The sequence below is a fragment of the Tinamus guttatus genome, unplaced genomic scaffold (assembly GCF_059628265.1).
Source record: "Tinamus guttatus ecotype Peru unplaced genomic scaffold, ASM5962826v1 Tinamus_guttatus_pri_ptg000282l, whole genome shotgun sequence".
Classification (NCBI taxonomy): Eukaryota; Metazoa; Chordata; class Aves; order Tinamiformes; family Tinamidae; genus Tinamus; species Tinamus guttatus.
In genome coordinates, this window is record NW_028288816.1 from 468,857 (window position 1) to 481,428 (window position 12,572).

General features: G+C 50.5%; 1 protein-coding gene and 1 pseudogene across 1 annotated transcript; one reads left to right on the plus strand and one right to left on the minus strand.

Moving 5' to 3' along the window:
* Positions 1–12,572, plus strand: part of LOC148594213 (antigen WC1.1-like) — a 382,286-nt pseudogene that overhangs the window by 252,926 nt on the left and 116,788 nt on the right.
* On the minus strand, positions 500–1,432 carry LOC148594218 (olfactory receptor 14J1-like). The gene has a single exon (XM_088527349.1). It carries the CDS (start codon positions 1,430–1,432, stop codon positions 500–502), a length of 933 nt encoding a protein of 310 aa, XP_088383475.1.

Sequence of the window (12,572 nt, forward strand, 5' to 3'; positions counted from 1 at the left end):
CCCATGCTGAGACTTGGTTGTCATTTCTGTCATATTAGAGAGATTTGAGATCACACTCTAACCATAGGCACGAGAGCTGAGATCTCCTAAACAACACTGGACCCCTGGTCTCAGCCCACCTGCCCTTGTCCTGCCATGACTCTGTACCCCAGAGGTCCCTTGCTGTCAGTGCTGGAAAAGACGCTGCAGAGGGAAACTCTCCTCCCTGCACTGGGCACATCCAAGGGAGCTCAAAGAAGCGGCTCAGAGAATCCCCCCTCTCTGCTAGTGAAGGGGGAAGCCTGGCTTCCTACTTTATCATGGGCTGTGTTTAAGTGCTAAAGGAGAGATTCCTGTGCAGGTGTGGCAAAAACTAGGTATCTTTATTTTAGTATTTATTAGTTTAAGATGGATGTAAAAGAGAGAATTTAAAAAGGAAAAAAGCGAGAAGTAAAAAAGAAAGAAATGCATAAAATACAGCCTCGATGGCAGATATCCTGGTGAGTGAATGAAACATTTGTTATCGTTCACCTTGTACCCACTGGATGAGTTTCTTCAGTGCCTCCTTGAGCTCCTTGTTCCTCATGCTGTAGATGAGGGGATTCAGGGCTGGAGGCACCACCGAGTACAGAATGGACACAACCATATCTAGAAGTGGGGAGGAGATGGAGGGAGGCTTCAGGTAGGCAAACAATGCAGTAATGACAAAAAAGGAGACCACAGCCAGGTGCGGGAGGCACATGGAAAAGGCTTTGTGCCGGCCCTGCTCTGAGGGGATCCTCAGCACAGCTCTGAAGATCTGCACGTAGGACACCACAGTGAAACTGAAACACCCAAAGCCCAAAGAGAAAGTAACCCCAATGAGCCCAACTTCCCTGAGGTAGGAGTGTGAGCAGGAGAGCTTGAGGATCTGGGGGATCTCACAGAAGAACTGTTCCACCACATTGCCTTGGCACAGTGGTATGGAAAATGTGTTCCCAGTGTGCAGGAGAGCATTGAGGAAACCACTGGCCCAGGCAGCTGCGGTCATTTTGACACAAGCTCTGCTGTTCATGAGGGTCCCGTATTGCAGGGGTCTGCAGATGGCAACGTAGCGGTCATAGGCCATGACTGTGAGGAGAGAAAACTCTCCTCCCAACAAGAAGATGAAGAAAAATACCTGGGCAGCACATTCCGAGTAGGAAATGTCCCTGGTGTTCCACAGGGAATTGGCCATGGCTTTGGGAACAGTTGTGGAGATGGAGCCCAGGTCGAGGAGGGAGAGGTTGAGGAGGAAGAAGTACATGGGTGTGTGAAGGTGGTGGTCGCAGGCTACGGCTGTCATGATGAGGCCGTTGGCCAGGAGGGCAGCCAGGTAGATGGCCAGGAAGAGCGAGAAGTGCAAGAGCTGCAGCTCCCGCCTGTCTGCGAATGGCAGGAGGAGGAACTCATTGAGGGAGCTGCTGTTGGACATTAGTTCCTTAGGGGCACAGGAGTCCTGTCCAAGGAAGGAAAGAAAGCCGAAGGTTAAGGCAGGCTTTTCTGAGCCAAACCATTTCAGTTTCTCAAGGAACTCCCTACATTTCCTCTCTCCCTTATTTCAGCTCCCTTTCTGGTGCTCCACTTTGAACTGGCTGAGTGTGCCAAGTTCAGCAGAGACTCCTGCCCATAGCTCTGGAGGAGTTGTTTCTGCTTTGCTGCAGGTGGAAATAGATGCACTAGTCTTTGAGTGGTATTTGTGGAGATGCCTTAGAATGGCATATTACATTTCTTGGAATGGACTTAGTCCAGAGACCAAGTGGGAATATTCTCAATTCACCAGTATGAGAGCTGAATACAGCCCTCACACCAGTTGCATCTGAAGGAGAAGAGCTCTGTGGGGGATTCACCCCCATCAGTCTTGCCCTCCTCAACAGAGATATTTGTATCTGAGTCTGCCACACCAGATCTCACTCCAACAAGAGAGAACAACAGTCAAAGGGAAACAAGGATAGACCTTACCCTTTCTACATGTTGAGATGCCTAAAGATAGACCTTGTCCTCATGCCTCTGCACCCTGCACCCTGCACCCTTATTCCAGGCACTGCAGAGAGAAGGAGTAGCTTTGATGCACACAAGCTGCAGGAGACGATGTCCACCCCTTCTATGGCAGGGCTCTTCAACATTTAGAAATCAAGTCTTCTCTGCAAAAGGACAAGTGCAGGAGTCTGTTGATATATAAGTGTGCGTATAAATAATATATATGATGGTGCACACACAAACACACAAAGGTGCCTACTCACTGTGGGAACATTATTTTGTAGAGTAGAAGTCGTTGGCATTTCAATCGTTCTCAGCATAAACCCTCGTGCTTCCCAACAGGGAAAAAAAAAAAAAAAACTTGTTATGAGTTTGTCATGGGACCTGCTTCATCACTGAGCCATGCCCCTTACTGTCATGTAATTGCATCTCACTCAGATGAAGGACAACGACACTCACAAGTGAGCCCAGTTCTCCCTGCAGAAACCTCCCAGGAGCAGGGGACTGTCCAGGGGCACCCTCAGGTTTGCAGGTGCTAAAGAGCAGCTCAGATAGACCCTGATGCAGCAGCCCAGGAGAAGCTGGTGCTGTCTATGGACTAAGGGATGTCTGAGGGGACATTCAGATGTCCCTGGCAGACTCTTTGACTGCTCCTTGAATCTCTTAATGAGTCTCAGTGTCTTGTTTAAATCTGCCAGTCTTGTTTCCATTTTCCTCTTATCAAGTGGAAGGAAATTCTAAGCACCATCTCAATGCCTGCCTTGCCTTTCCTTTTGAAAAGTGTTCCCTGAAATGTGCTCACAGCTAGACCTGTGAGCAGACCTGACCCCCGCAGCACCCTCCCAGCAGGAGAAGGAGCCTGTCCTGGTGGAGGATAATCCTCCCACCCAGAACTTCTCCCCTCACTGCTGTGGGGAGCTCCCTGGGCAGGCTGAGCACTGACCTTCACAGGCGACACAGTCACTGCTGCGGGCACACAGCACCTTTGGGTGCAGGGACCCTGGTCTGAAGTGCTGACCTCTCACCCTGTCTACACACCCCAGCTTCACATCACTGCTGTTTCTGTTGGGGAAGGCAGGAGGATGCTCTGCTCATAGGCGGTATGTTAGAGAATCCCTGCTCTCAAGCAGCTCCTCTTCCTCTGCACTGGAAAAGCCAGGATAAAGAAGAGAAAAATGCTGCCAGCCATGGGGTGTGATGGGTTCTTATGTCCCCTTCAAGAAGCTCAGTAGCATTGTCCTGTAAGCAAAAACTCACCGTGTCAAGAGCTGTGGAGGTCTCCTGTGTGCTCCCGCTCCACACTGCCGTTCCCCTCTCGCTGCCTTCTCTCCTCTGCTGTCCGCAGCAGCAGGCAGTGCCCGCAGCCCTGCTGCTCTTGGCACAGGAGCTGCTCCTGCACTCGGCTGTCTCTGGGCAGCGCTGCCAGGTTGCCACGAGCTGCCTCCGTCCCAGGAGCCTGGCCCCGCTCAGGAGCAGAGGCCCAGCTGAACTCACCAATTTCTCTGTCCCTTGTGCCCTCTCCTCCTGGGAAATGTTCACTGGAATAGAGTGAAGTAATCACCTGTTGTCTCTTCCCATCGAGTGGAGAGCAACTCTTTCCAGCATTGCAAGTTCTTTCATCAGAGCATGACTACATATGATAGATGAAAATGTGTTCCTGTGGAACACCCGATTCTCTTCTCTGACCTAGTTAGAACAAGAGGGAGCTCCTTGACACATGGTTCAGGGATCCACTCAGATGTGTCAGTCTGGGCATCTCATGCTGGTCTAGAAGTCCCTGGCATGAAGTGGGATTCAGAAAAGTCCTGTGAACTCCACAGGCAGGTCAAGTGATTCCCCTTGCCACAACTGAAGTGAGCACAACACAGAGGTCTGCAAGAGAGCTCCTTGTCTAGGCTGTAATTGCAGTCACTGGAGATGGAGGATGAGAGTCAGTTGCTCCCACACAAACACTCCCTGGCGACAGTCCAAAAGACTGAGGAGGTCCAAGGCCTGTGCCAGTGCCCACCTGCTCTGATGCGGCTCCTGGGAGACCTGCATCATCCTAGAGGATCAGGGTGGGGGCCAATGGGGAATTGCCTTGCCCATCTGAAATGACCCCAGGTGCCAAATACAATGGCAGCCCCAGGAACTATGAAGATGAGGCATAGAAAGATTCTAGCATTAAGTAGCAGCTCTGGTAATTCAGTGCAGATCCTTGACTTGATGGCACAGAAAAGTGCTGGCAGGGCCTTGTCAGATGCCTGGGGTGTCCAGCACAATCACGCATCTCTGGCAAATGCAGCAGGATACCTGCAAGAAAACCATGTCCCCTTGGAGTGACTGCTGGATAAGTGTCCCAGGGCATCCTACATTTCCATCCTGTACCCAAACAAAGACATTCCAGCACTGGCTGTAGGGAAAGCCCATCCCGTCTACATCCAGGGTGCTGCATAAATGAGAGGCATCCTCACCCCGCCATGTCTCTGTTCCAGTCTCTGCCCTCTCAAACCCTTCTAGCTCTCCTCTCCTGAGTTTCTGCTCCCCCTGCCAGATGATATGAACAAGGATTGGGCTAATGAGGGCCTCAGAGTGGATGGAGCACTGGCTACCAAGGCCTAGGAACTTCATCAGCAGCACCTTCGCTTTCCTAGAGATTGCTTCAAGAAATCTGCCACCCTGCCCTATCCATCAGGCTAGGCAGGTGTGACAGTCACAAATGGTCCATATGCCCACCTACAGCACCTGCACACATACACCCATGGTCCCTATGGCCCTCGCACGGCCTTTGGGTGCCTGCCACTCCCTGGGCATCCCCTTTCCCCTGCTTATTGGCTTGATGGGGCCAGCAAAGGTGCTACTGGTGCCGTCAACAGGCAGAGTGGGCAAAGGCACTTTTGGAGCTTCCTCACAACCTGCTGATCTCTCCATGGGCTTTGGAGTCTTCAGCCAGTGCCACTGTGGTGGCCTTTGCTCTGGAACAGAGCAGTGATGCAAGGATTATGCCTCCAGCAGCAGCATCCCTGTACATCTGGGCATGCACTGGTGCAAAAAGGAGAAACATGTCCTAAATATTCACGATTTTATTCTGTATTTCCTATACTATAATTCATATTGCTTTCATGTACCCGCATACCAGCTTATTACAAGATGAAATTGGAGAGGACAAATAGCAAGGGTCTTTACCACTCTCCCCTCCCTTTTTTTTCTCTTCTTTTTCATTTTAATTTTTTCAGTAGGAGTTGGAGGAGGAGTTGGAGCTGAACCCACAGCAGGGCAGCATGGCTGCAGGTTGTCACATATCCTTTGGATGGAGACTCTTCCCATCTGCTGGCCTGATGGTCATCAACCAGGTGGCCAAGCCGGTGAGGAGAGCCTTAAACTGGGAGTGACTCAGGGGAGAAGAAGACTCCAGCAAGAATGAGGAAGTGATGGGCTGGGATGGCAGGGAAATGTGCAGGAGGTATAGACAAAGGAAACCCTGGATAGAGCAGTTGGATGCAGGGAGCTCTGCTTAGGGACGGACAGAGAGCCTGTCGGGATTGTAGGGATGAGGATTAGTGGGCAGAGCAACAGAGCTGGCCTTGTGTAGATCTCTGCTATGGATCTCTAGAAAGGCATCATGATGGGATCCCCATGGTTTTCACCAAGACATTGTGATGGCGTCTTTCTTCATGGTCTCCACCAAGGAATCATGATGGGACCTCCATAGTCCCCACAAAGGCATCATGATGGGGTCTGCCATGGTGTGCAGCAGGGCATGATGACAGGGTCCCCACGGAAACCACTAGAGCTTTGTGACGGCAGTGGTAGCCTGCCCATAAGGCCATTGTGAGCGGGTGGTCCCCATGGTGACCATGTTCTTGTTGGGGGCCAAGGCCCCAGGTTCCCCACTCTGAGGAGAGCAGCTCCAAGCAGCTCTGAAGGGTGGAGGACCTCAGGAAAGGCAGCCATTAAGTAAGCATCTGTCAAGAAGAAGAATGCTCCATACAAACAGTTGGTAAAATTAGGAAACATTGCTGGAGCCCAGCTAGCCTAAAGAGGGAACTGGCATGTGGCCTTCAAGTCAGTAAGGCAGCATGTGGAAAGGGGAAGAAGGGAGAAGCTGCAAAGGGGGAAGTCAGAAATATTGTCCGGTAAAGTAAGGGTGGTTTGGGGAAAGCCAAATCTCCCTGCTCCTGCATCAGTGAGAGTAAAAGAATGAAGAAGGAAAATGTGGGTTCATGGCTGAATGGCACTGGGGTTCTAGGAAGTGCAGCCCTGCTTGGCTTCAGTCAAACTTCACCAACAAGGTGAAGCCTGAGAAATGTCTGAAAGGGGCAACTGGAGAGGTCACTTCTCTCTCCCTGCCCTGGCAAGTGTGTGCCCTGGGCAGACCTGTGGGATTGCCTGGGGTTGGGGCTTGGTTTGAGGGTTTGGCGTTTGGTAAGACAGGATCAAAGGCCTGTGGGATGAAAGAGCATGAAGTCTGAGCACAGGCTGAGATGAGGGTGAGCCTCAGCTCCATGAAAACTGCTGTGGGCTGCTCTTTGGGTAGAAGTGGGATGGAGGACAGTCTGTGGCAGAAGACAGTCTTCCTCCTGGAGGCACCAAAGCAGGCTCGCTGTTCTTCACTTCCTCAGCAGGGTTTCATGCGCTGTGCTACGTAAGATAGAGATGATAGTCCAGAAAAGAGCAAAGGTGCCCTTACCAAAGAACCTCCTAAGAACTAGGAGCCTAGGGCTCTGCTTCTTGCCTTACTTCATGGCCATGGTGAAAGTAGTGCACGAACATGGTGCTGCCAAATTAGAAGAATGAAAATGTATTTCATAATGTTAAAGACTGCCTGATGTTTTGGAAAAGGCAATCTTTGTTATTCCTTGGGAATGATCTCACTCATGACTATAATCTGCTTTAGGGGATAGATTCCATTTGATCACATAGAGAGGCCGGTGCTGCTGGAGATGCTCTGTGTTCATTGTATTCCCCTGCAGTGCTGAAAATTTTGGAGGCAGTTCCTGCAGGCCCTTAGCTTGTCATTAGGAAATATATCTGAAATTAAAAGTCTGTTAAGAGCACTTATTTCCCTCCTTTGACTAGAAAGGAAAGTCCAGATAACTGGATTTGACAGAGACATCTGTCCGGATGGGGTCCGACATCGGGCGGAATCTCCCTCCTCATATACACCCTTTCACCAATCCCTCACATATCTCTACAAGCCTGATTAAGCTGAACTTTTTGAAAGGCAGCTTTGATTCAGATGATCTGCACATCTGCACTTTCCATTTTTTTTTTAAAGTCTTCCTCCTCCCCTTGCTCTTTATCGTTCAGACACCTCTCAACTCTTCCCTTGCTGCTTTGAGCTTCAGGGAGTCTTTCAAGAGTCTCTTGTTGTCTCTTAACCAGCTCCTTTACCATGTGTCTATCTAGGCTTTTCTATCTAGTTGTGAAAAACAGTTCAAGGAAGGTTATTCCTTGTAGGCTGTGGAGCTCCTTGGAAGCAATCAAGACTCAACTAGCAGTTGAGAAGTGCGTTTTGTTTCCTATTGACACAGGATCCAGGTTATTTTGTTTCATCACACTTAACATTTCCGCCTGTTTGCCACTAGTTCAGGTGGGAATTTGGTGCACATGAGCTATAGCATTCAGTTCCTGGAATGGAAAAATAGTTTGATTTTAAGCAGAGTGATCCGAGTCCCCAGTGGCTAATGAGGGAACTGGCAGGGCTGGGAAGCTGGGCAGAAAGGTTCTGCACAGAGGTCTCCCCTCAGAAATACTGCTTTTCACACGTGTCCAGACTTCATTGGGAGGCACTCTAGGAAGCGGAGGAAGTGCATGCCTGATTCAGAACATGAAAAAAATAAGAAAGCTGAAAAAAAAACCCAGCTATCTCTTTTTTCAGGTGCTCAGTGAGATCTGCCTAATTTAATACACTCCATTCCAATTAGCTACAGCAGACTTGAAGATTGAAGAAAATTATGGCAAGAATCATGGCTCCTGAGGGGGTTTGCATTTCACTGATCCCTTGGGAGTAGTTGGAGCTGAGTCCATGAACCTCTGATGGTGGGAGGAGTCTGAAGAAACTTCTCAAAAAGTTCAAGTCAGAAGCACATCCTTAAGTTTCTTGGAGGGTTAATGGGTCCCACTGTGGTTCATTACCAAGGAAAGTCTCCCCAGGGGCTGATTAAAGCAGAGAGTTGGAAGTTGTGACTGCAGATAGGAAAAGGCAAGGTGCAGGTTCCTCTGATGCCAAGTGAACCCTTCATGTGTGTTAACAAGCAGAATGACCAAATAGAGGTGCCCAGTCCCTGAGTACAGACATCCTTTCCATCATGCTTTGCCCAAGGCTTTTGGTTGGAGCAGTGTGTAGGTGGGGGTGTTCAAGGCCTAGGGCAGGACACTGATACAGGACACCTTGTGTGCCTGGGGGAAAGCAGGCAAGGAGGCCCTGTTGCCAGAAGGAAGAAGTGTCTTCTCCTAGGCCTCAATGGCAGACACACCAGCCATGACCAAGAGGACATAGACCTAGTTCTTGAGGAGGTTTTGGCATTGCCCTCCGCTGTCTCCTCCTTGGGCTCTCCTACACTTTCCCATGCCTGTGCCTGTTTCCCTGCAGCTTGTAGACACCCAGGCTGCTTCCCCACCTTGTTCTCACCCCAGCATCTCTCTATCTTTTCCCATGTCTCTCTGTCCTTAGTGACTGTTCTTTGAAGGCATGGCTTGATCTCAGGTCCAAACCAGGTGACCTCTTGCACCACAGTACTGCTCTTAAGTGACATTTCTCTTTTATTCAAGTCAAGTCAGTACCTCAAGCTGCAGTTGGTGGTTCTTTCCCCTTCTCAAACTCTTTCCCACTACCAGAACAACTTCCATCAGCCCTGAAACCACCCTGCAGGCAGTCACAGGCTCCTGCTCTGTTCCCATTAGCTGTGGCACTTGAGCAAGCTAGAGAAGCTCATGGCCCTCAGCTTCTCTATGCAGGCCATGTGCTTACCATGCCTGAAAAGCAACCTCACAACAATAGAAGGGCCTGACTCTGGGGAGGCCATGTCAGGTGCTGACCCACAGGCTAAAAGAAAAAAAAAAAAAGATTTTTTCAGCAGAACCCTTAACTTCTTTGCACTGAATAAACCCGAATCCTCTCCTCACAGGCTGGGAAAGTGATGCTGCAGCCCCCAACCTTTTTGGAGGTCTGAGACTGAACTCACTTCATGTGATGAGCAGAGAGCCCCAGTGATGAGCAGAGAGCCCCAGTTGGATGCAGTATCTAGAGCTACTCTAATGAGTACAGAGTAGGGGGACTCCTGTTCATGCAGTCCAGGACACTGTGGCCTCCGAAGCATGTTGCTGGCTCACTGCCCACAAAGGTCCTCCAAAGAGCTCCTGCCCAGCTAGACATTCCCCAGACCATATCACTGCAAGGGTCCATCTGTCCTAAGACAGGACCTGGTTTTTGTCCTTATTGCAACACCATCCCATTCAAAGTAGGCACTACTATCCTGTGTAGCCAAGCTGATTTCCCAAGGTGTCTTCTAGTTTTAATGAGCATTGGGATGGACCATCCTTGTGCTGGGTGGCTGTGGTCCTTAAATACCTTCGAGTTTTCCTAAGCTCCATTGCCCTTCAGATTGTCAGATTCCCTCACCCGGAGGGAGCCTACACAAGCTCTCACCCAAACCTTGATCCACGCCATGCAAGAGCTCCTTCCATCTGAGCTGTCCCATCCCATCAAGGACATCCACCCCATCCTGCTCTTCCCCCCTAACTTTCCTGCCTGCGGAGCTTGTCCTCTGCCATCACAGTCCTCTAGTCATGTGAGTGGTCTCAAAGCATCTCCATTATTCCAACTGCCTTTCAATGCAGTGCCTCTCCATCTGCTCCCCTCTGTGACCCAGGCTGTATGCACTTGTGTGGGATATTGGGGTTGGAAAGCCTCAGCTGTGGCACAAAGAAGAGATCTGCAATGGAAAAACCTGTTACCAAGAGTCAAGGACACTCTGTGTGCAATTGCCCAACTTGGCAGCAGGGACATGCTTGTGTAGAGAGCGCTTGTCAAGGTTATGCTGAAAGGAGGTTCCCACAAAGAGAGCAAAATCTGTAATGCCCAAGGCCAGGGAGAAACAGGAGAGGGATTTGCCTCCTAGGGGTAATTAATGGCACCTTGGGTCTCTGACAGAGGTGAACCCCTCTCCAGAAGGACAAGGTGCCACTGAAGAAGTACCCGGATCTGGGCAGCCTGTGATTTGCCACACTGAGGTCATCATTAGCCCATTTCCTTCATCTAAATGTGGGAAGAGTTTCCACCGAGGGAGAGCCTAAAGATTTTAAGGTTGCGGCGACTAAAACAGAGACTTTATTTGAATGTGGCTCTCTCATTTATGAAGCATGCTTGGCCGGAGATAAGGAGGACTTGGCCTTAGGCAATGGTGGCGTCCCATTGATTGGATACCCCTAAGAAACATGAGTCACTGTAGGCCTCTTGCCAGCCACCACTCCAAAGGGACATGGCTTTCCTAAAGCTCCCGTGCTGTATCTGCTGTGGTTGTGCAGGACACCCCAGACACCCCACATGTCCCTGCAGGTCTCTTTCTGTGTCACTGAATCAAGTGCCTGCTCTGAGTAACATTAACTGTTTGCAGGTTGTGCATGAGTGTCAGCTGCCTGGTGAGAGGAATCTGGTGGCGGTGGGCCTCTGTATCATTTCAGGTAATCCCTGGAAATGAAGGGTGGGAATGAGGTGGCCACACAGAAACACTGACTCCAGTATCAACCCCTGAAGAACATCACTGGTAACATGAGTCAGGTGGACTTGCCCCACTCTTCTCCCCTCTTTGAGCTAAATGACGTCCAGCTCCTTTCCCACATGCTCCATTCCTGATGCCTCCACCCTACATCTCCTCAGTCTATCTACAAAGATGTTATGGAAAAGCACATCAAGGGCATTCCTAAATGGTACTCTCCCCTTGTGCACACAACCAGTCATCCCGTCACAGAAGCAGTCACGTTGGGGAGGCACACGTTTGCCTTGAGGCCTTCATGCTGACTCTTCTCAAGCCCTTCTTGTGGCTGGAACGAGCTAACAAAATGATTTACTTCCCATGGACTGAGGTGACACTGAGCAGCCCACCACTGCACAGATCCTCTTTCCTGTCCTGATACTGGAGTCAATGCTGTTTGTCATTATGAACGGTGTAGACAAGGGGGCAAAGTGCACTCTCAGCCAGCTCATGGACGAAGCCGAATTGGGATGAGTGGCTGACATGCTGGAGGGGCAGCATGCCCTTAGGTCTGCTAAGCAGAGGGAGAGCAACAGGTCGCAGCTGATATGGACTGATGGAAACACGGGTTTCTGAAGGAAGTCCTGTAGCTGGGATGGAATAACCTCATGCAGGAGGATAACCTGGGGCTCAGTGGATGGAAAGCAGCTTTGCAGGAAAAGATGTGGGGGGCCTGGCGGACAAGAACATGACAAGAAGTCAGCAGGATGCTGAGGTGTCCTGACAGCCTCAACCAAAGAGAAGCAAAATAAAGAGAGGGCAGAACTGCAGACTAGCAGTCTGGGAGAGAGCAGTATGATCAATGGCTCAAGTGCTGCAAACATTTTAAAACAGCCAGTGCAGTCTAATTTTTACCCTGCATAATAGATCAGAACTTTGGAGAAGGAAATGAGTTCACAAAAACAACCTACTGATAATCTCGACAGCCTGGGAGTCCACTGAAGGAGTAAGAAGAGTAAGTGTATGTGACCTAAACCCACAGCAGAGGCCTGGGCAAGCTGAGCAGCAGTCACCCTCCTGAGGTGAAAGGGTCCCAGTGCCCAGGCTGTGCACGTTCTCCTCTGATTGCTCGTGATAAGGGCTCATGACACACACCACTGGGTCAAATGAATTTCTGTGGCAGAGTTGGAGGAGGAAAGCAGGAACAAAACAAGAAAGGGGGAATGCAGTCCAGGAGTCCTACCAGTACCCATCCCCAAACACAGGTGGATCTCAGACCCTCTCGGGCAAGCCCCTTTCTGCAATGATCTGCAGCAGCTGGGAGGAGATGCCTCTGGTGGGGTGGAGGGCAGCTGTATTGTCCTCTGGGTAGACAAAGAGATCTCAGGCTCTTGTCACACCAGTGCAGAGCAGCTGTCTGCTCAGAGGCCTGCGGGGGAAGAGGGACAGAGCTCAGGGCTCATGGGGTGAAGGTGGTGACGTGTGTCTGGGGCCAGGGCACTGCTCTCTGCTAGACCTTCACCTAGGAAAGCTGTGCAGGAGCAGGCATACCCTGGAGAAAAGCTTTTCCCATGTTCCTGGGACCAGTGACAGGGTCCCTTCTGTGTGAGAACATGACATGCTGTCAGCAGGGCCATGGCTGCCATTCGTAGTCTGAGGTCATTTCTGCCTGAGTACCTGATAGCCCCAAATTCTGACTCTGAGGACACTTATTGCTCTGGATAGGCCAAAGAGGGTTCTTAGCTCCCACAGGCTGTTGTGGTGTTACCTCAGTGTCTGGTGGTGACCAGACAGAAAAGCCCCATGGTTTGGATGTTGGTTGTATTGGCCTTTCTGCCTCAGGACCTGATAGGCCAGCAGCAGCCTGGATGTTTGTTAGTGAGGTCACTGCTGTGCCTGTTCCTGTTAGGCCAAAAGCAG